General features: G+C 46.0%; 1 protein-coding gene across 4 annotated transcripts in view; it reads right to left on the reverse strand.

The window, feature by feature from the left end:
* LOC133353041 (high affinity cAMP-specific 3',5'-cyclic phosphodiesterase 7A-like) overlaps positions 1-21077 on the reverse strand; it is a 119541-nt gene that overhangs the window by 35819 nt on the left and 62645 nt on the right. For all 4 annotated transcript variants that reach the window (XM_061569129.1, XM_061569128.1, XM_061569131.1 and 1 more), the window contains one exon: positions 2747-2807. In XM_061569129.1, the coding sequence (XP_061425113.1) occupies positions 2747-2807 (61 nt within the window). The remainder of the gene's footprint in view (positions 1-2746; positions 2808-21077) is intronic.

Raw genomic sequence — 21077 nt, forward strand, 5'->3', positions numbered from 1 at the left:
TCAAATACACTCGAAGGAAAAGGTTCAGTGTTATGGACAGATGTGGATGAGAGTGCATTTATTTTTATTGACGTCACAACGAGACGTCTGAAGTTTTGCCAGTGGAATTCCAGGATGAGAATACAGGGCTGGTCAAAAGCAAGATTCATAGAATGCTAAAAATTACTTATTCGGCAAGTTAGAGCAGTGGTGAGTTAGAGGGGTGGTGGGTTTTAGCGGTGGTGAGTTAAGAGTGGTGGTTAGTGCATCACTGCACCCTTTATTCCTCCATCGCTGAAGAAATGACTACCACTCTGCGGGAAATTAACGTGTTCGTACTATGAATGCACTCATCCCGGTCACTGGAATGTGGAATTTCCATGGCTGGGTCACGGCAAAAAACAAGATGATGGAATTTACCTGTGATAGTTTGAGTGCAATGCTTTCATCCAATTGTATCATCCAATTTCCATTAAATATTTGAGAGCAGTGCTTCTGCATGACCTCGTACTTTATTCAGTAGCATTGTGTACACAAATATCTCGGCTGTGGAATATGTACGTGTTCAGATATACTCATATTAATACTGTATATCAATCGTGTATGTGTGTAGAACTTATTTCGCACCGTACGTAGCCAACCGTGCTAATCGGAGGTACGAAAGCATGGACGGCCAACCGCAGGATGAAAAACAGGAAAATAAAAAGTGTGTTGTTGTTGGGAAAAATGGAAGGAACCAGAAAGAGAGGAAGACCTCACAGAGAATGGCTTGATGACGGCATAAGAGATTGGTGTGAAAAAAAGATGTGGCACTTCTTGAACAAATTGGGAACAAGACAGAGGAAAGTGGAAACAAATGACGAAATGATCAGTGGACACCTACAGGCTGTCCTGCCAATGGATCGGGGCTCGCCATCGAACAAAGATGGTCACTGCATCACTTGCTTTTGGATGCTTCTGCGGCTGCCTGGAACGCTCTTCCTTCGAATATTAGGAAGCCACTGGAGCTATCGACTTTCAAATCAAATAGATTGATAACTAATTTCTTTAAAACTGCTTTTTGTGTTTTTATTTTGTTGTCCTTCCCCCCCCACACCTCCGATGGGCACGGTCGGCTACGTACGGAACGGACAGAAGTTCAACGTACGTACATACGTCACTGTGGACGAATGAGACGGTTAGAGCGTTTCGCCCCAGAAACTTGTGCACACGCGAGCGTTGTTAGAAATCCCGTTCTGGCTAGCGATGTGAACAGCCTTGACGAGGGTCACCCTGGCCACCAGCTCCACCCGTCTTGTGCTCACTTGGCAGAAAACTGGAAGACTAATCACGGGATGGTTTTTGTTTCTCTTCATCCCTGGCCTAGAGCCACTTTAAAAAAAAATAATTCCTGCCCCAATGAGCATTGGAGGCAGTGCTCATCTCCTGTTTACAGCCCCTGAGCAAGTCGTTGGAAATTCCACATACCTATGGCGGGGGTGAGTCTATTCACTGTTGATGTCACCACAAAGCGGGACTCAGTTAATCGACCCCCACAGGGACGATGGGTAGAGTCAACCCACAACCGGAAATTTGAAATCGTAACCTTCGGATTTGCAAGCTGCCCGCTCTACCAATGGGCCAACTGGGCGGCTGACCTTAGCCCGACTCAATCGCTCGATGTGGTCTCAGCCAAGCAGAGATCATTAGCCATCGCCAGGTAGCACCCATTTGGTCGCAACGGAACTAAAATAAATGCAGTTTTCACCAACAACAGACCCGAGTGAAGCCTGAGTTCCACTGTGTAACATGTACGGTAAATAGGCACACAGTGATTCACTTCGTTAGCCATCAAAATGGATTATTACGCTCACGATGCAATGCAGTGATTTGTGCGTATAGGAATCAATAGCTTGCTAACGTTACATTTAGGCTACTGCAGAAGGAAGCTATACTTGAGAGGGAGAAGAGACAACAAACAATACAAACGAGGCAATAAATGAGATGAAAAAAGAAAGGATTCTTGAATCGTACACACATTTTAAATGTGATAATATATCAAATTACAGAGGCTGTCAATTGCTATATACCTACGGGCCCAAACACAGAAATAAAACTCTCATTTTACATCGAGTGTAGGGTATTCATTTTACAAAGTATCCAGGGCCCAAATTGATAAAAATGTAAATTACCCATTTAGTTGGTGATGTCACAGCAGGCATTTTATTTCCCCAAGAGTATTTTTTATCGAACAAACGATTTGGAATCGACACCAGTATATACAACAATTCGAAGTGCAATGATTAAACCCAAAGTTGTATAATTAGGAGGTGGATGCTGTGAAGGGGTTACCAAGTGTGGTGCTGTGCTTCCTCCCTGCCCCGAAATCTTTCATTCGGATGTTGTCACGGCAGGTATTTAAATCGGTCAGCTGATGCAGCCCGTACGATTTCCAGAAGCACAGGGCTGAGCAAGTTCAATGCAGTTGGGAATAAAGTGCCGTCGTACGTCTGGTGCCACATTCAATCGTGAAAAGTCTTACAAAGCCACCTTGAATGTGATCTATGCTTTTGGCACGTGTAATTAATCTCTGTAAATGTGACAATAGTGTTGGCTGGTGGAGAGGGGTTAACTACGAGAATTTTGGCATGAAAGAAATATCACTGCACGCGGCATAAACCCAAATCAAATTAGGCATTAAGCGTGGAGAGGGCTTTGGCGGTCAGAGTTGATGATCGCGTTGGCAATGGTGGCGGCGAGGAAGGGGAGACATCGCAGGCGCACTTACCTAGCATGCGAACGTAAATGGCATTCTGGTCCGAGCTTTCAAATGAGATTGCACCACGCCGCTGCAAGGAGGAGAGAGGGAGAGAGAACACAAAGACAGGCTTGAGGTCACGTCGACAGTCGGTCTCAAGTAGTAAGTGTTTTCCATCAGCAGCAGCAGCGGCCGCTTCTGATATAATAAGCATTCTGGCTCAGGGGCGAACAAATCATGTCGCGTGCCCCATAACCAAATCGCGTGGAATGCGCCTAATCTTGTCAGAGCTTGGAAGCTAAGCGGGCTGGGCCTGGAATAGATGCTAAAGGCTGCTGCCGGGCTCCGTTGTCAGCAGAGGGCATTGCAGAAAAAAAAGAAAGCTGTCGCTGTATTGTACCCTGCTCCAAAAGTCTATGCTCCCCCGCCTTCACCGACCGGCATGGCGGGAGTGTGGTCAAAACAAAACTCCATCCAGCAGTGGATTGACTAAAGAGCTGTACGTGTATAATAGTGTGTGGGTGTGCGCACACGGATGGCCACAGCGTACATGTTTGGCAAGAACAGAATGCACGTTTATCCACATTACACACAAAGCCTATTCTAGCCAGAGCATTACATAACAGGCCGTTTTAACATATATTCACTGGATTGTTGATGAGCAACAACAGTGAACAGGTGTGCTTATTTTATATGGCATGAACAAGGAGCTGAGGTAAGTTTAGTTTTTTTAAAAAATCTCATTAAGTGGGGGCAAGATGCACCGCCTGTGCTGTGTGTGTGCGCATGCATTTGCCGGCCTGGGTTCGATTCCCGGTCATGGTTAACAGCAGTGATGATTATCTAAACCGGTTCTGGGCCACCCCTTGGTCGACTCAGCCTCTAATGAATACCTGGTGCAGTGTTTAATCATCGCCACTTGGGAGACAACGGCGGCTGGACGTGGCGCTGGCCACCCACCCCCTCGTGTGCCGTGTCCACCTTTATAGGTGCTGCTCGCTAACAGCACTTGCCCCAACAGTCTGTTAAGGCTATGCAGATTATCCTTTTTTCTTTGTACCGACAGAGCAAGTTTGGCAGTGGGGGGCACAGCCATCACAGTCAGTGAACAACAGTGACGTGCGGCGAGGTCAATGGCTGGGGAGGCACTGGCTCGTGTCAGAGCCAGATTCACACACTGAGGGGCCTGGCCTCACTGAGGGGGCGTGTCCTCACGGAGGGGGGTGTGTCCTCACGGAGAGAGCGTGGCCCCCCTCAGTGAGGCAGATGTGATAGCTGCCTCCCCTGGTGCTTTTTCGTTGCAGTTTCATGACGAGACCAGCGAGCCTAAATATCTTTATACACATACGTGAGTATGGAAGGCGAGGACATGAAATGAAGGGGTCTACAAACATTACATTGGTGACATACTGAGATAGTAACAGGCACGCGCTTATTGCCCGCGCTCCATCCAGTTACTGAGAGGTTGTGCAATCAGAGGGGAGGCTGAGCTCGTCGCTGCCTCACCTCTCGTCTCTTCCTGTATTTGCAGCGGAGCTCCGCAAATTTGGCGATTTTGACTATAAAAATGATTGGAATCGTACAGAAATGACATTTATAACACAGATCAGTGGAAAAATCTTAATATTAATTTTATTTAATTTTTCTTTCTTTTTTACTTTTCGTAACAGCTATTTTCATTGGAGTGTGACAGGTGAGGCTCTGCCTCCCCTGCCTTCCCTGACCACACGCCCCTGGTGAACAAGTAACACCTGGGGGTCTCTGTCCCATGACCTGCCCACGAGCCTTCTACACTTCACACGGCCTCTAAGCGTGCATAACCCTGCGGTGACGTCACCGCCACTTACTGGCGAATGACGGCTGATGCTGCTGTTGTTGTTTATGCTGTTGCTTGAGAAAGTAATGTTCATTATTGGTGGCTGAAGTAGTAGCTACAGCCGTTTATTTACTTGCCTCCCTAGTTACAAAACATTTGAAGCTGGATCAATAATGGACGGAGAAAAGGTGTCCGGTATAAAACATTTACAAAAACATTGAAAATTGATGTATTCAAGTGTGTATGTAAAATGTACATGATTTGCATGAATGACTACTTTTGGTCAAACAAATATGGTCAAACAACCTTCATGGCCAATACATCTTGGGGAGGCCATCATCCAGCAGTGGATTGACAAAAGGGATGAGAATGAGTATGAATAATGATAATCAATAGAAGATGTCCAACAGAGTTTGGTTATATAACACAACTGCTAATATAACGGTGTGAAATATTCTTTCGGTATTTAAACAAAACAATATTCAAATTGAGTAAAAAAAATCCGATGTACTTGTAGCCAAGAGGCAAGGCAATCATGCCCGACTTTGACCGCTTTCCGGAATAATAAGCCTCAGATAATTGCGTGGGCAACCACAATTGGGAGTCATTACAGTCGGCTACTTTGCGGAACGTTACTTCAAAGGATTGGCGTACATAATTATTATGACCTCAATTTTTTTTTTATTACCGCACGGGAAAAAAAAAATCTGTTTTATATCTCGTTGTTCATGAAAATTGTATCCCACAATCGCTGACGCAAGGCAGTGATCCGGTGTCGACAATTTCCCAAGCTCTGCAGTCCTCTACACGTGTCTATTTTTCGTTCTTGCCTTAAAACGCACTTATTTTTCTGTGCTTAACCAAACTTCCCCCTTCCCCCTCCCGTCCCCATCACTAACTCAATCCCTCTTCCCAAATTCTCAACCCCATCCATCATTCACCACTGATTGTCACACTTTCATCGTCCTTTACTTCACGCATTGTCAGACTCATGTCATCACACTTTTACAGTACAAATCGTTAATTATTTCGTTCAGATAATATAAAAAAAGATGTTTAAAAACAATTAGTAAAACCACCAATCTTGAAGCAAGCGATGTAACATTCTGAATGCACATCCCAATCCACCCTTCAATAATCCCAACCTGAGATACTGTCAAAGTTACACCACCACACAGCACAATTTCCAGGGAACAGATACCAGCTGGGCGAAAGGCAGATCTGCATTGCTTGCTGCCATAAGAATAATACGTCATATTTGCATTTATATCGCCATGTGCTTTTGGCTCACATAGTGTGCGTTCGTTGCTCATGCCTTGGCACACTTTATTTGCAAAATCTGCGATATTTTTATTAAACTTGTTTACCCAGGAAAACCACAAACAAAGCCTTACGACTTATTTTCAGGACGGCCTTGCCAAGTTTTTCGCAAGAGGCACAGGGTGATGGCGATGCCTGGAATGTATATCCTCCGCGAGCAATTTCCGGGGCAATCGATTTATTTTTGGCAATGTGGACCGTGATGCCGTCAATGCATTGGGCCGCCTACCTCTTGCGCATGACTTCATGGGAGCTTTCACGCCGCCACTGGGAAGCGGATGGCGCGCATGGCATCACCATGGGAAAGACGCAGACCGCTTCATTAAAATCGGAGGCGGCCGCTGGATTCGAACGGCGAGGCTCTGCACCATTGCCACTGGGGCCGCCGCGTCACCGCAACGCATGCGGGGAATTGGAGAGGAAACATCGCTAGAAGGGACGATGGGCGACTGGACAAGACCTATGTACGTAGCCAACCGTGCTAACCGGAGGTGCAAGGGGGAAAGGACAAACTAAACACCAAAAGTTGTTCTGAAGAAATTAGTTTTCAGTCTAAATGCTTTAAAGTGCATAGCTCTAGCAGCTTCCTAATATCGGAAAGAAGAGCATTCCAGACGGCCACAGAAGCGCATCTGAGAGCGCACGATGCGGTGACCGTCTTTGTCCGATGGGCTAGCAAAGAGCCGCTGCGAGGACGACCAAAGTTTGCACGATGATTTATGCTCCTTGACGAGATCAGCAAGGTATTGTGGTTCACTTGTGGCAAGCACTTTATGTGAAATGAGTGCGACCTTATGAAGAGTAGTGACAGAATGACAGCCAAAATACAGAACATGCCCAAGCGGACAACCACCAGCGTGGAGATGGAGTGATGAGATTGGCTCGTGTGGTGCAAGAGTGAGATGGTTTATGGCAATGACTGTGAGGGGTGGTGACGGTGTAGTAAAGATTATAAAATACATTTCTCGTGTCTATATCTTTGTTAGTGCGTAGGCCAACACACGTCTGTTACGGTAGTGCATTGATAGTGCATCTACTCGTAATTTGCATTGTTTGATGTACTCAACTCTAATTTGTTAAGGGATTCCTATACACAGCGACGTTGATTTTTTATGTTTCAGTTTGATTTACGGAAATGTTTTTTTGAAGTAGCAATCAAACTTCATCTTGTTTTCACATCGAAGTAAATATTTAAGCTACTTCGAGAACTTTGCAATATTAAGAGCTCGGTGACATGGAGTGCTGGCAACATCTATTAGCAGGTTTACATGGAAAAACAAGTGTCGGATAGGCTTCACAAGCACATACACAAGTGGGGAAGCTTATCAAGAGATGTTGAAGCAATGCTTTTGTACAATGGACTCTTAAGACATTTTCTGAATGAATATTTAGATTTTTTTCTTCATTAAATATTACTTCAAATACTAACTCATTTAGCTCAATAAGTCAACTTTAACAGCTTTTAATCCACCGAGCCACATACAATATTAGTAAAGTGTGATGCATATCCTTCATTGATCATTGCCTTTATGAAAAATAAACTAAACATATTTTACTTACTAGGTAAAGCCCAGAGCTATTAGCTCTTTTTCAGAATCGACCTGGCCACAAATAATAGCTCAAAGTGGCTTATCGTGTGGAAATTTAGAGTAGCCTTCTAAACGTATTGTTTCTTAATGTGGAGGGAAAAACCCGAGGACCCGGATAAAAATCCACGCGACCACGGGGAGGACATGCATACTCCAAATAAACAGGCGTCAGAGTCAAGATCGAACCCACGACCTCCTGCATACCAGGAGAGGGAGCTAACATAATCTTGCCACCATAGCACCGCAAACCCAGAGCAATGGAGAAAGGAAATATGTAGCACATGGCACCTTGCATTATAATTCACCGGCTGATTTCTGGACTGTTTAAATGAACTAACCTCAAGCCAAGTGTGTTCAGTGTCTGCTCAGATTCACAAACATTATCTTTGCCCCACATTCCCCGCCATCCACACGAGTGGCGCTCTGTGAAGAGCACTTGGCTTGAGAAGCAAAAGACTGCCAGTTCAAATTCCGGTGAAGGGTCAAATCAGGCCACCATCCCATCTTTCGTTCTGGATCATGAGCAGTGGTTGTCCTGTGGTCACCCTAAACCATGCCACAAGAATGTGGAATTTCCACCACGAGCTTAGCCCGATGGAGATGAGCAGTGGTGCACCCTTGGTTGAGCAAGGAGCCACTTGGCCAGCGTTTCACCTCCCCGCCGCTGTCAAATTGAACGCGTGGACGCCATTAATAGATGAAAATACAGATCGGCCGCATACGATGTGGCGGCCTTATTCTGCAATTGACGTAAGTTATTTGTTTACAGTGAAGTGACCATCTGTGTCATGAGATGAAGCGTCCACTTGGAACACCCACAAAGTAGCCTCTTGTTAGAGAACAGCCCGGGGAAGCAGATTTCACAGAACTAATTCTGAGAACCCTTCAAGTTATTTATTAAAAAAATGCATTGAGGGATACCACAGTCTCCCATACACCTGCTACAAACAAATGTTCATTTCAAGGATGAAAAATCGATATTCTTATTTTCAGAGGTGGAATTTCGCAAGGTTAAGTGAAGCAACTAAAATTAATGCAATGGGTTTTTGTGTGTTCGTTTGATGGCCAGGTTAAAATCACGGCTCATGACTGCCAATGGTGGAGAGCACTGTCCCATCCTCGTCTAACCAGAAATTCTGTAAGATCATTGACTTAAGAAGAACACATACACTCGATACTGCAGAGCGTTACAAACGACATTACACAACCCACTCGAGATTGTATCCTGTGTTTTCACGTAAGAAAACATCTGCCTGCCAAGAATATTGTGGCACACACAAACCTCCATCACAATGTGGTGAGAAACTGAACCTGCAGAGCTAAGCAGAATGCTATATTTTATCCTTAAAGACATTGAGATTACTTAGATTATTTCACTGCTATAAATGTCCTCATGATAAGCCACTTCGTTGAGCTATCATTTGTGGCCAGGTCGCTTCTGAAAAATAAGTTAACACCTCAGTGGGGTTTGCCTGGTCGGATGAGGATGGTTACATTGCATTTACATATGTTTGGGCGATTTGTTTACCTTTCTTGTACTTTAAACTACTATGATGTTTATTTTTATTGTTTGTTGTTGTATCTAATGTGCTTAACCGCCCCCTCCTGGTCATCTCTGAACAAGAGCTTTATAGCTCATCAGATTCCTCCAGTAAAAATAAATATTCTGATTCTTAGTGCGACTCCCTCAGGGGTGAAGGTTCTCTGGGAACTTTGGTTTCCTCCCTGTGGTTTTGGCCTCGTGGTGCATGTCGTGAACAGGTCCGTGTGTTTGCGTTGTCGAGTTTCCACCGTTTTTCCTTGCTATCAGGCCTCAAGCCCCAACACCTCCTCCTCTGTGCTGCGTCCATCTGATAGCAGCTGAACCCACAGTGTTGGTTTTTTTCTTTCCATTGTCAGCCCATGCGCTGCAGCGTGTTACTGCACGTTAAGCGTACCGCACACAGGCAGGCACGCGTAAGAAAAGCCAAGGGGGGGGGTGTCACGTCCCCCCCCCCATGTGCGTGCCATGCCGCGATTGCGCATCGCAAGACCTTCCCCCGTCCGACTCGTCCTCTGAGTGCCTTGGCGTCAGAAAGAAATGCTGCAGTTTCCCCCCACCACCCCCATCGGGCATTAAAGAAATTCTGCGTTTTTACGTGGCGACTCCCGAAGCATTCATCACGAGCCGCCTCAGGTGGTTGTGGCCGACCGAGGATAAAGTGAACGTATACAAGGAACGTCTTGTGTTTTAAACCTGGGTTTTAGCAGATCGTGCAAAAAAAATATTAAGCTTTTGATTCCCCCTATAAAGCAGAGGATAAGTGGCCACAGAGTTGTATAGATGTAGTGACATCGCAGATATCACTGTGTAATGCCAGCCCTAGAGAGGCACGGCGTGCGATGTATTAACATCGCCGACACCACGTGTATGTGGGTGCAGCACCGGCCCGAGAGGGGCTCTGTGAACGCTGACTGACAGTGCTGAGTGGCACCGCGCTCTGCGTGCAGTGCCGACCCCTACAGGATAGGGTGTGAGAGTGCCGGCCATGGAAATGGGTTACTAAGGGCCATGACACACTGGCTGACCCCGAAGGACACGTAACGGGTAAAGTCTACACAGGGCCCCCAAATGGGGGCTAGGGGTGGTCACGTGTCAGGGTCGAGATCCTGCTCGAGGATTCTAGAAGGTGGTCGTGGCTAAGGGCGGAGCCAGCCACGCCACAGAGGATAGAAGCCGGGTCCCCCAGAAGGACCGGCGGCTGTTGTTCATCCTGAAGAATCTTCGTTCCACATCCTATAGAGTCACCAACACGTGGACCTGGACCCAAGCTGTGGTCCGGTCCGTTGTAGCCAGTTGCGTCGTAACTAGTGCAGTTATCCTGGCGGTCCACCACCACAGGTTGTTATCTTGTTAAGGGATAGTTACCCGGTGTGTTGGTATTAATAAATGTGTTGCCTACGAAAAGTGCGTCTGCGACTCAGTTGAACTCACTACATATATATATAAAGAGAAAACTCTTTGAACGTAAGATAAAAGGATTGCAGTGGTATTGAGCAGATACTGCCGAGTATCCAGGAATTTCTAGAAAAGCAACGTTCAAAATCCTGCTTTATGGTCAAGGCCACCTGGGGCAGTGTGACAATGTGAAAAATACACGACTACATTATTGTTATTGTTTTGCATTCCACAACCAAAGCCATTCCTGGTGTTCACTGCCTGCCACACCTTGACCCTGTCCTTGACGCACCGCTCCCCCAGCTGTCTGACTCCCGTTCTCTGCGTTGTTCCCCTCTTGCCTGTGAACGACTGAGATGAGGTTGCCACAGTGGCGAGATGTTGACTATCTCGCCTGGTATACAGGAGGTTGTGGGTTTGATCCCGATCCTGATGTCTGCTGTATATTTGGAGTTTGCACGTTCTCCCCGTGGTCATTTGGATTTTTCTCCACGAGCTCCGTTTTTTCCCCTCCACATTTTGAAATATGCATTTAGTTTGTTTGGCTGGCATAAATTTCCACATAAGCCACTTCATTGGGCGATCATTTGTGGCCAGGTCGCTTCTGAAAAAGAGCTATAAAGTAGCTTAGTGGTGCTTTAACTGTCAAAATAAAATAAAAAGTTTATTCTTAGACTGCCTCTTTCTCTCGATGAAATAAACACGCACTCCCAGTCCAGCATCTTGAGATGCGATCACATTCAGATGCTGCACTTTGTATAAATCCAAATTGTATTGTGTTACAAACGGTGCAAGTCAGAGGTTTCTACAATGCATGAAGGCACAATCTTGACAATTGGTTTCACATCCGGTCATCTGCAAGTGAAATTTTCCTCCATTTCCCCATATTTTGATGGATTTGCAAATACATAGTACAATCATAAAATTATATATCAGACAAAAAAACCACTTTGGCCAAACTTGTCCGTGGCAAGTAGCATCGGGATAATGTTGACCTTTCGTTCACCCAAAGCCGAGACACACGCAAGGACAAATTATAACTCTTTGGCTTTTTCGGTAAAGTCACGTAGGTTAAAAGAAAACAAATAAATTCTTTTTTTTTGTTTTCTTTTAACCTACGTGACTTTACCGAAATAACCAAAGAGTATGAATCCTTGCAGTCACGAAAGCTTCAAATCTAGGACGAATTATAACCCAGCTTCGGTGTGGCATAGATAGATCTCTAAATCGGATGGGTTTTAAAACTCAGGCATGTTGAGACTCGATGTAAAAACAGCTGAAAATTGTGCCCTGTAATAACGTCTATATTCCCTGGTAGAAGCACCCTTCAGCTTCCACCAAGGCCTTTCAGCCGCCACTCAATTTTCTCTTCCGTGCGAGTGACGACGACGTGTCGTGGTCAGATTATTTGTTGGCAAATTTTTCGAGAAAACGCAAATACGCGTGTAACTCCAAACACACAACACCAAGATAGCCGTTCCAGTGACGTGTATGCACACACACCTTGAATCAAATGTTATTTACACAACATCTTTCATAATAACACGCCCGTGACCTTGAACGCCACGTAATGCATTTCGATGTGGGTGCACATACCCACTGGACCATTCCAGTCTGTCCAAGTCAGGTCTGGTCACGCTCGTTGTCTGCTATTATATTTATTGTTGCCATGGCATGAAACGTGGGTTGCCCCTGAGAGCAATCGTGTGATCCAGGATTGCTCTTGAGCAAGGTTGAAAAAAAAACTGGATTGAGCATAACATGTGCGGTAACAGTTGATTTAATTTAAAATGCGGACAGTCTTGACTGGTCCGAGCGTGACTGGGGTGGACGACTCATTAATGTGACAGCGTTGTCAGAACCCCACAACAAAGCGACGGTGAAATGTTCGGTTGGGCCTCGACACACGGCTCGGCCAATGCTGCAACGTCTTCGCTGCGTTCGAGCAAAGGAAGCTCTCGAATTGTAAAATCTAGAAATTCTGCCGGTCCCTAATTAGTGCATGTTTGTTTGTCTTCAACTTAGCACTGCCGCTAAGAACACAAACTGGACCGCAGCCAGTTCAAAAGATGGCAACGCCAGACATCACAAAGCACTGCAAGGAATTTTTCAAAGGAAAGACAAAACTCAATTCCAAAACGTTTACACAACGCCCATCTCAAAGTAAACCAACGGGGTAATTTTTCTGCGATTTCGTTTCCTTTTTTGGTCTCGCAAATGGAAAGCAATTCTTCTTGTCTGGTCAGCAGACCCGCGCACGTGCGCACACTTGGAATCAATGAAGCGCAACAATATCTATGATGTCACGGGCCATCGGGGGGGCCATTGGGTCACCACCCGCACCTCCGATTACCACGGTTAGCCTACGTACAGCGTAAAAGAAGTTCAACATACGTGCATACATTACATACATCGGGCCGCACAAGCGAGAAGGGAGGGGGTGTTCCCCCTCCAAAGCGGGACCGCCACAAGGGAGCAGAGGTCGCCGTGGTTGATTTCACAGAAGCACGTTCGCCTGCAGCGTGACGCTAAGCATTCAGCAGCAAAAATAAAACCCCGCACGTGTTTATCAGGTGTGTCCGAGAGCTAAACTACCATTGGCGACGGTGTATAATGTATTGTTTTATTTAAAAATTCTGCAGACGGGTTGTCTGCATAAAGACAGACACTGTTTATTTGCAAGAAAAAAAGTTCTGCTTTGTTTCAGCGACCAAAACGTATCGACGTATCATCGGGTGGTTAGTTGAGGCATGAGGTATTCAAGTGAAACATACATTGCAGAGATTTATGGGCTCTTTGATGCCTCTAATGAGCACGTGATATGCTTTCCTATGGCGTGCCGATCACAACGATGTCACGGGTTAGCCAAGGGGCATGAATTGTCAAAAAAATGTTGGACTGCCAGACTCGTCACTCGCCGCGTTAAACGAGACCACGTCTCCCTCCGCTGGCTCCCAAGCCAACCCCCGGGACAAGAAATGGATGGCACTCACCACCTTCAATATCCTCTCCATGGACACTCCCCGGCCTACATCTCCCCTCTCATCTCCCTCTACCCCCCTCTACGCACTCTCCTACCTCTCCCCTCTCGCCTCACTCTACTACTCCCCTATGCCCGCTGTCTGCTCCATCAACGCAAAGCTCTTTGTCTAAACTCCCAGTCACCCAATGCTCAGTGTGAGATCACGCACTGCCTCCGTTTGCTGGAACGCCATTCCCATCGCTAGCCAATCAGTAAATTTAGTAAATCCTTTTAAAAACATTTATAGTTAATTACCTTATGGTTCTCCTCGGTGTGCTGTTGTTTCTAATAAGGTAACTAAACGATCTCAGTCTTTGTCTTTATTTGGGCTCGTTAGCCTCCTCTCGCTATAGTCCGTCACGGTTGGGCCTGATCATTTTCCTCCACTCAGTCATCGTTGACTTAAATAAAAAAAAATAACACTTCTTTGCTTGTGTATATTTACGTAATGTTTTCATCAACAATTTCATTAACGGCATGCAAGCAAATCTGCTTCCTGCCTCGCAGTTATCCCACGTGTCTCCCGACAGCCGACGTCGTCACAAAACTGGAAAGTATTTGTGTGGCAGATGATAAGAACATCACATCAGTAATAATGCGTGCGCTCCGAGGGCCGGCCAGACGAATTATTATGTTGAACCGAACTCTCAAGCGGAGTGGCACACTAGGCACGGTGATCATCTCCGGCCGTATTTTGCGAGAGAGAGGAAGCAAAAACAGGCATCGTTTGCCATGAACCGCTTGTGCGGTTATACCAAATGGACTAATACACATTATCAGTACCCACTTCCACATCACATTCGTTTTTTTAATGAAATAAAATTGGAAAACCTACAGTATATTGCATCGGCGGTCGTCTTAGTAAAACGTAAGTGGGTTGTAAATTGGCATTCAGACAAGCCGGCCGAAGAGAATGCAAAGCTCAAACAATTTACGTCAATTGTGCTGCACGTACCGCGGGCAAATGCACATGCTTTTTTGCAAGCTCACTTTCCTGTATGAATTTCCTGTGAGATACGAACGGGCACAGAGCGGTGGCTCGCCACAAATTGTGAGAGAGAGAAAATCACGGTGAATGACGTTCGGCATATGTGGTCCCAACAAACTTTGCTGGCAAGGGATGACTTGTTACAATAAAAGTGTAATGGCCAGCCTAAACATGTGCCCAGGAAAAAAAAAGCAACGGCATAACTAGCCAATGCCAAGAACACATGTTCAAAGGTTTTTGGGAACAATGTCATTCTTTCAAGATCAGATGGTTTGAAACTTGGTTCCAAGAGACCTTGCAAAATGGATTTTGAGCCACTTTTTGGATCAAAATGAGCTTGAATTCCAGCTGTTGCCCATGGGAACTGCGTGGATTTGCCAAATGGCATTCCATTATTAAAATGAGATTCATGAAACACAATTTACAAGATGTGTGGTCGGACCATGGTGGACAAGCATCCTCGTAAGAACTTCACCAACGACAGGGATGACGTAACCCAAGTGCCAGGTGAGGAATGTTTATTTATTTATTTTATATTTCACGACAATGCTGGAAGACAGACGAGTAATACATTTGCAAAAAGCACTTCAAACACGCTTCACTTCGCTCCGAGCTGTCCACGCGAGCCTCGACAATTCTTATGGCCGGATCAAACGTACATTTGCTGGTCTTTAACACAACACAATTCAAAAAAATGTGTGTCACTGAGCCAGGCGATGAACAGATTACGCTCCTGTACCGGTGACGTAAATGGGAAAGCAGGCTTAGCGAGGACAATCAATGATCACAGCTAGAAGGGCTACCGGCAAAGTTCCTATGTTCGTCGTAATAACACAGACATTACTGGATGACAGGTTGTTCTGTAGATGGAAAGCCATGTTACTTTACATTCGGGAAAACGTTTGGGGGCACTGGTTCACCCACGATGCATTGCTATAACGGAATACATGGCAGTGTAAGCGACGGTGGCGATCGATTTAACACGTCGTGTTCGCTGCAGCCAATGCAGCCGGGGTCGGACGTGAATGAAGAAACGTTGCTCTAAAGCAGTGGTTCATGTTAGCCTGGGGTGCGAGATGTCCTTTCTGGGAGTGCGAGACATGGGCAGATTTTTTTTTAAGGTAAATAATCGAAATACAAATTAAGCACGGGCACATAAGTACAACCACTGTGTTTAATCAAACCTACGTATTTATTAACATTATAAAACATTTTTACGATAGAGAACCAAACGGGTGCAAGGCTGCAGTAAAGGTTAAGACCACGGCTCTGAAACAAGCGGGACCTCTTTGACGAACCACACTGTAATTTTATTTCCACTACCTTTTAACCGATTTGGCTAAGGTGGCAAAGACGAAGCCGCACCTGCTCCCGGTGCAGAGGTGCACGTATGTGTGTAAACTACTTATGTACGTTGAACTTCTTTTCACACTTTACGTAGCCGACCGTGCTAATCGGACGTGCGGGAGAAGGACAACAAACTAAACACAAAAATCAGTTCTAAAGAAATGAGTTGTCAATCAAGATCAAAAAGTGCATAGCTCCAGTGGCTTCCTAATTTCGAAAAGGAAGAGGGTTCCAGACAGCCGCAGAAGCGCATCTGAAAGCGCGAGATGCGGTGACAGTCTTTGGTCGATGGTTAGGCGAGGAATTGTGGGAAGAGCGGGTGGGGTGAGTCATGTGGCCGGACCAGGCACTTGGTAGCTGATTTGTGGATGGTGGCATTGGCATATAAAAATCGTACTTGATTGCTATAAAGTCGGTACGAAATAATTAACAAAGATATTACAAATCTGATTGACACATAAAATTAATAAATAAATAGCTGTTAGCATGCTGTGCTGTCATTTCCAGGAACAGAGTTCACTTCCTGGCCAAGGCTAACGTAAGTTGCGGGCGATATATGAACTGGTACTGGGCACCAAATTGCACTCACCAGGGTGGAAGTATGGTCAAACAACCCCCAAGATGGACACCGCATGGGGAGACCATCTAGCAGGGGGGTGACAGATATCTGCAAACTATTGCATCGTTAGGTGAGCGGCAAACACGGTGCGTTAGCAATTACACAACCTCCAGCCTCCACAGGTGGCCTCCGACACACTCCGACTCCGTGCTCATGAACACCATTCTGTGCCGCAAAACTTGATCAATCATTATTCACTTAATGATTTGGGTAGGCGCTGACCCCCACCACCACCCCCCACAGGTCCCCGTAACCCCTCCGCCACCATTCCAGTGGGTGTCTAAGTTTTCGAGGTCCGTCTGGGTGCGAGATTTTTTTGTACTGCGCCGTTATAGACGTCCCGGGTTTAGATCGCCAATGTCCGCAAGATTAAATTATATTTTGTCAAAAAAGTAAAAAGAGGACTTGTATAGGCGGCCTGTTCGCGCCAAACATGCGTCTCTCGCCCAGGGATCGGCTGATGCCCGCTGCTGATGCCCGCTGCTGATGCTGTTACTGCTGCTGCTGCTACGCCGAACGTGGTGGCAGGGGGGGGGGCGGTGAAGCTGCGCGTGAGAGCGCACGCTATCGGGCAGCCTGCCAGCCGCGCTGTCATAGCCAAGCCTGAGCCATCGGAGCCAGCCAGAGCGGCTCCAGCCATCCCTCGTGTTCACCACACAAGGCCCCCCCCCCCGCCCCCTTTCTCTTTACTCACGGCTTCGGTCAGAGCGGGTCTCGCACGTTCGCGCCGAGCGTTTTGAACGCATACCTCGAATAACCAACGGGGGGAGACGTGCCCAGTCGGGCGTTCTATTTGGCATGCCAAGGGGACTATTTCACGATGATTAAAGCACAACGGAGACGTTTCAATGTGTGCCTTTGTAATGAATTGTAAACGTTGAACAACGGTGCGGTTTTAATGGAATCCGTATGGATTTGCCACACAGGCATGTAAGTCAGACAACAATTTTGGAATGTATTACATTTCAGCAAGTGCAGCGCCATCTCTTGTGTCACGATTAAGGCGAGCACATTTTTCTGGGAAGCTCAACCAGGAAACATGGCGAGTTGGCAGCACCACCCACTGTCACAAAGCCACACCCACTCTGACATAGCCCCACCCACTCAACAGATAGTCCGCCAGGCACAGCGAATTGCCTCTTCTCATCAGCCCCGCCGAGGGCTTTGCCGATCCTGCCCACTACTCCTGGTAGCGCCAGTGGACAGCGGATAAAGGATTAAGAGGGATTAATATCATGTCGATGCATTTTATTACGAAAGTTATTTCACTCTACTATTTTTTAATTGCAGAAAGAAACTCAAGTTATAGCCAGATGTTTAACAGCTACCAACTTTCAATCGCATATGGGTCAGAATCCGCACACGTGTGTATGTTTGCAAACACGTCCTTCAGAAAAAGGTGTTTGTTTTTGTATGCGGTGAGACCATCAACTCACTATACTTGAGAATCAACATGAATCATGGGCACCACTAACAGGATCTGAATATAGGATCTCAGAAGTACTATAAACTAGAAAAGTATTTTGTATTTTACCAGGTGAGGCCCACTGAGATATATAGCTTTTTCAAAAGCGACCTGGCTATCACACACGATGATAGCTCAACGAAGTGGCTTGTCATCGCGTGGAAATGTAGAGCGGCCAAATACTCGAAACGCACGTGGATTCTAAATGTGGAGGAAACAACTGGAGGACCCGAAGAAAAATCCACACGACCACGGGGAGAACATGCAAACTCCAAATAGACTGGTGTCAGGGTTGGGATGGAACACACAACCTCCTGTATACGAGGCGAGGTAGTTAACATCTCGCCATCATGGCAACCTAATTCAATATCATATTCTTAGGTTTTTTTCGGTAAAGTCACGTAGGTAAAACATCAAAATTAATAAAAAATAAAATAAAATAAAGATCACGACGTTTCGGAGGCTACACAAGTCTCCGGAGACTTATTTTATTTTTATTAATTTTGATGTTTTACCTACGTGACTTTACCGAAAAAACCTAAGAATATGAATCCTTGCAGTCACGAAAGCTTCAAATCTAGAATTAATTCAATATCAGCCATCTGGACCACGCAGCCACCTGCAGACTCCATGCATTTTCAAACGCCGTTGTGTACAAAAAAAGACAAAGATCCCTGTATAGCATTAACAGACTATAGGGGCAAGTGCTGTTTGCAAGCAGCACCTATGAAGGCCCATTGCGCACACACACAAAGCCAGTCTTTTTTTCAACGACCAAACGTGAAGCGATAATTCCTGCACAGACCCAATGTCCACCCACGACTTTCCCCACCCAAACACTTTGCTTGAGTTGAGAAACCAAAAAAGCCGTGATCTTTATATCGAGGCAAAATCCGCTCTGGAAATAATTCATGACATACCACAGCGGTGAGTTCGCCTCACCACGTAGGCTGTGGGTAACGCCGTGCCATCAGGCTGGGCCGCCGCTGATGTAAAAACCACCGCGTGTCACGTGACGTTGTGTTGTGGTAAACGCATGCAAACTTCCACGATACGTACTTGCAACATTTTCCGAGGGATTGTTATGTAATCGTTTTCTGAAGAAAAGGAGTAAAAAAAAAGACGCACGCACACAACGTAGGAGAAACATTTGGATCTTCGTGCCCTTTTTAAACACATGCCCAGGAGAGAACCCCAAGGCTAGGAATCCCATCATCAAAGCCAAGGCTGAAGAGATGCGCAATGATGCCAGGCCCAAGGTTGACGACAGACTACAAAGGTCAGACATGGTTATGATTCTGCAACTTTTCTCTTGTTGTTGTTGTTGTAGAACCATAGGTTGCAGCATACACAATCAATTGTATCTCAACAGGCGGCTCCCAGCCAGTTCATACATGACAGTTAAAGGCACGGTATGTAACTGCTCGCAGATAGTATCTGGGGAGGTAACAGACAACAACAACACCAAAGTCCCAAACAATTCAGCAAGCAAGTCTGGAAGTAATGCAGAACTTGCCCCTAGAAACCAAACCGTGTCAAACTGCAGACTTCTAAGTCTGAGCAGCGGTATCGTAAAAACAATGGTTATTATCGAGGCCAGTGCTGCAGTAAACCGAATTAGCGAGGCACTTTAACTGCGCCTCGTTAGACATTTGCTGAAGGAATATATTAGAAGGGATGGAGGATGAATCGGTTAAGCATTATTTAGCAAGTATATGCACGAAGCACGAATAAACTTGAAATGAATGGTGGATGTGTGTATAGCTCAGCATATGCACTTTTAAATCTAGATTTAAAACCAACTTTTTTATAGGACAGTTTTGCGTTACTTGTGTTGTCCTTCTCCCACACCTGCGATTAGCATGGTTGGCTACGTACCATGCGAAAGAAGTTGAACGACATACATACAGAGCTTAGCCAACCATGTCAACTTGGACCAAACTGCTGCTAGGCAAGGCCGGTGTGCTCTTGACACTTTAATTAAATTTCAGTCACATACACCTTGTAACCAGAGAGCATGTTGTCATGTATTTGAAACTCCGGCTGTATTCCTGCAGGTGCCTCGAGGCTCCGACGCACGAGGTGGTGTCACGGAGACATGACGACGAAATGCTCCAAGCAGCAGCGGCCTCAAAAGCCGATTGTTTCCATCAATAAACGGCATCGAGCACTCTCGTGTCGTTCAAAACTGCGGCGCCACGCTGACGTCTCAACCCGTGTACGACAATGCACGCTTCAACGATCAAATGTCTACTTTTTTTTATTATTGTACAAACCCGCACTTTTCTGGGCAGCGGCGACAACGCATTGAGCGTCACACAGAAGCTTTATCCGCAAGCAAGGCTCGCCTAAGCCGAGGGATTGTGTCCTCGGCGCCTTTATTCGTTACGTGGCAGCACAATCGTCGTGCGTTCCACGCGCGCACAAACGATCAACCAGCCAGTCACTTAACAGCCCACGGGGGTCAGGCGATAATTTCATAACCTCCCCTGTGACGTAACAAAAAAATCCCTACAGCAAGGTCACCCGTCAGCACTAAATCCACCTCTTCCACAACATGTGCAGCGGAAAGGCGAGCGCTGTGATGTCGTAGCTTGCTTGCACGCGCTGACCGAACCTTGCATTTGGTGGTTCAAATATATTGTGCTGCAGTATTCAAGCCGCTGTTTTTAATCCTGACATGTACAAAAAATGCACGCGAGTTCATGAATTGGGCCATCCTAATGGCAAATTTGGCTACATACGGTGCGAAAAAATTTCAACATACGTGCATACATAATAGATTTATACCGAAGGAGACCTGAAAGGCATAGAAAATGATAACATCCAAAGGCTCAGGAGCAGCACTGTGAGAGTAATCCAAGAGGATACCTACCCCCTTTCAAAGTACACAACGATTAAGTGGGCCAGAATTTGTCCACAGTTTTCTTCCCAAAATCAGTTGAGGATAACTTTCAAGGTCTTTGATCCCTCGTGAACACAATGGCTTATTCTGGCAAATGACGTCATTGGATTTTTCACCTCTACTTTGCAGCTGACAGCTCAATCTGGTATTTACTCCCCTGCAGAAATTACCAAGTATTTTCAGACGACGAAATTTGTTGAGCACCCATTGCAGTCGCCCTTGGCTCGGTGGCGTTGCGGTGTTTCCCCACTGACTCACAATTGGAGGATCAGAACGTCCAATCGTTATCAAGGGGTCGACAAGGCCATCATCCTTCCACGGTTGATAAAACTAAATTATCCCAAAACAAAAC

The sequence above is a fragment of the Lethenteron reissneri genome, chromosome 42 (genome assembly GCF_015708825.2).
Source record: "Lethenteron reissneri isolate LAM-NWPU_2019-01 chromosome 42, ASM1570882v1, whole genome shotgun sequence".
Classification (NCBI taxonomy): Eukaryota; Metazoa; Chordata; class Hyperoartia; order Petromyzontiformes; family Petromyzontidae; genus Lethenteron; species Lethenteron reissneri.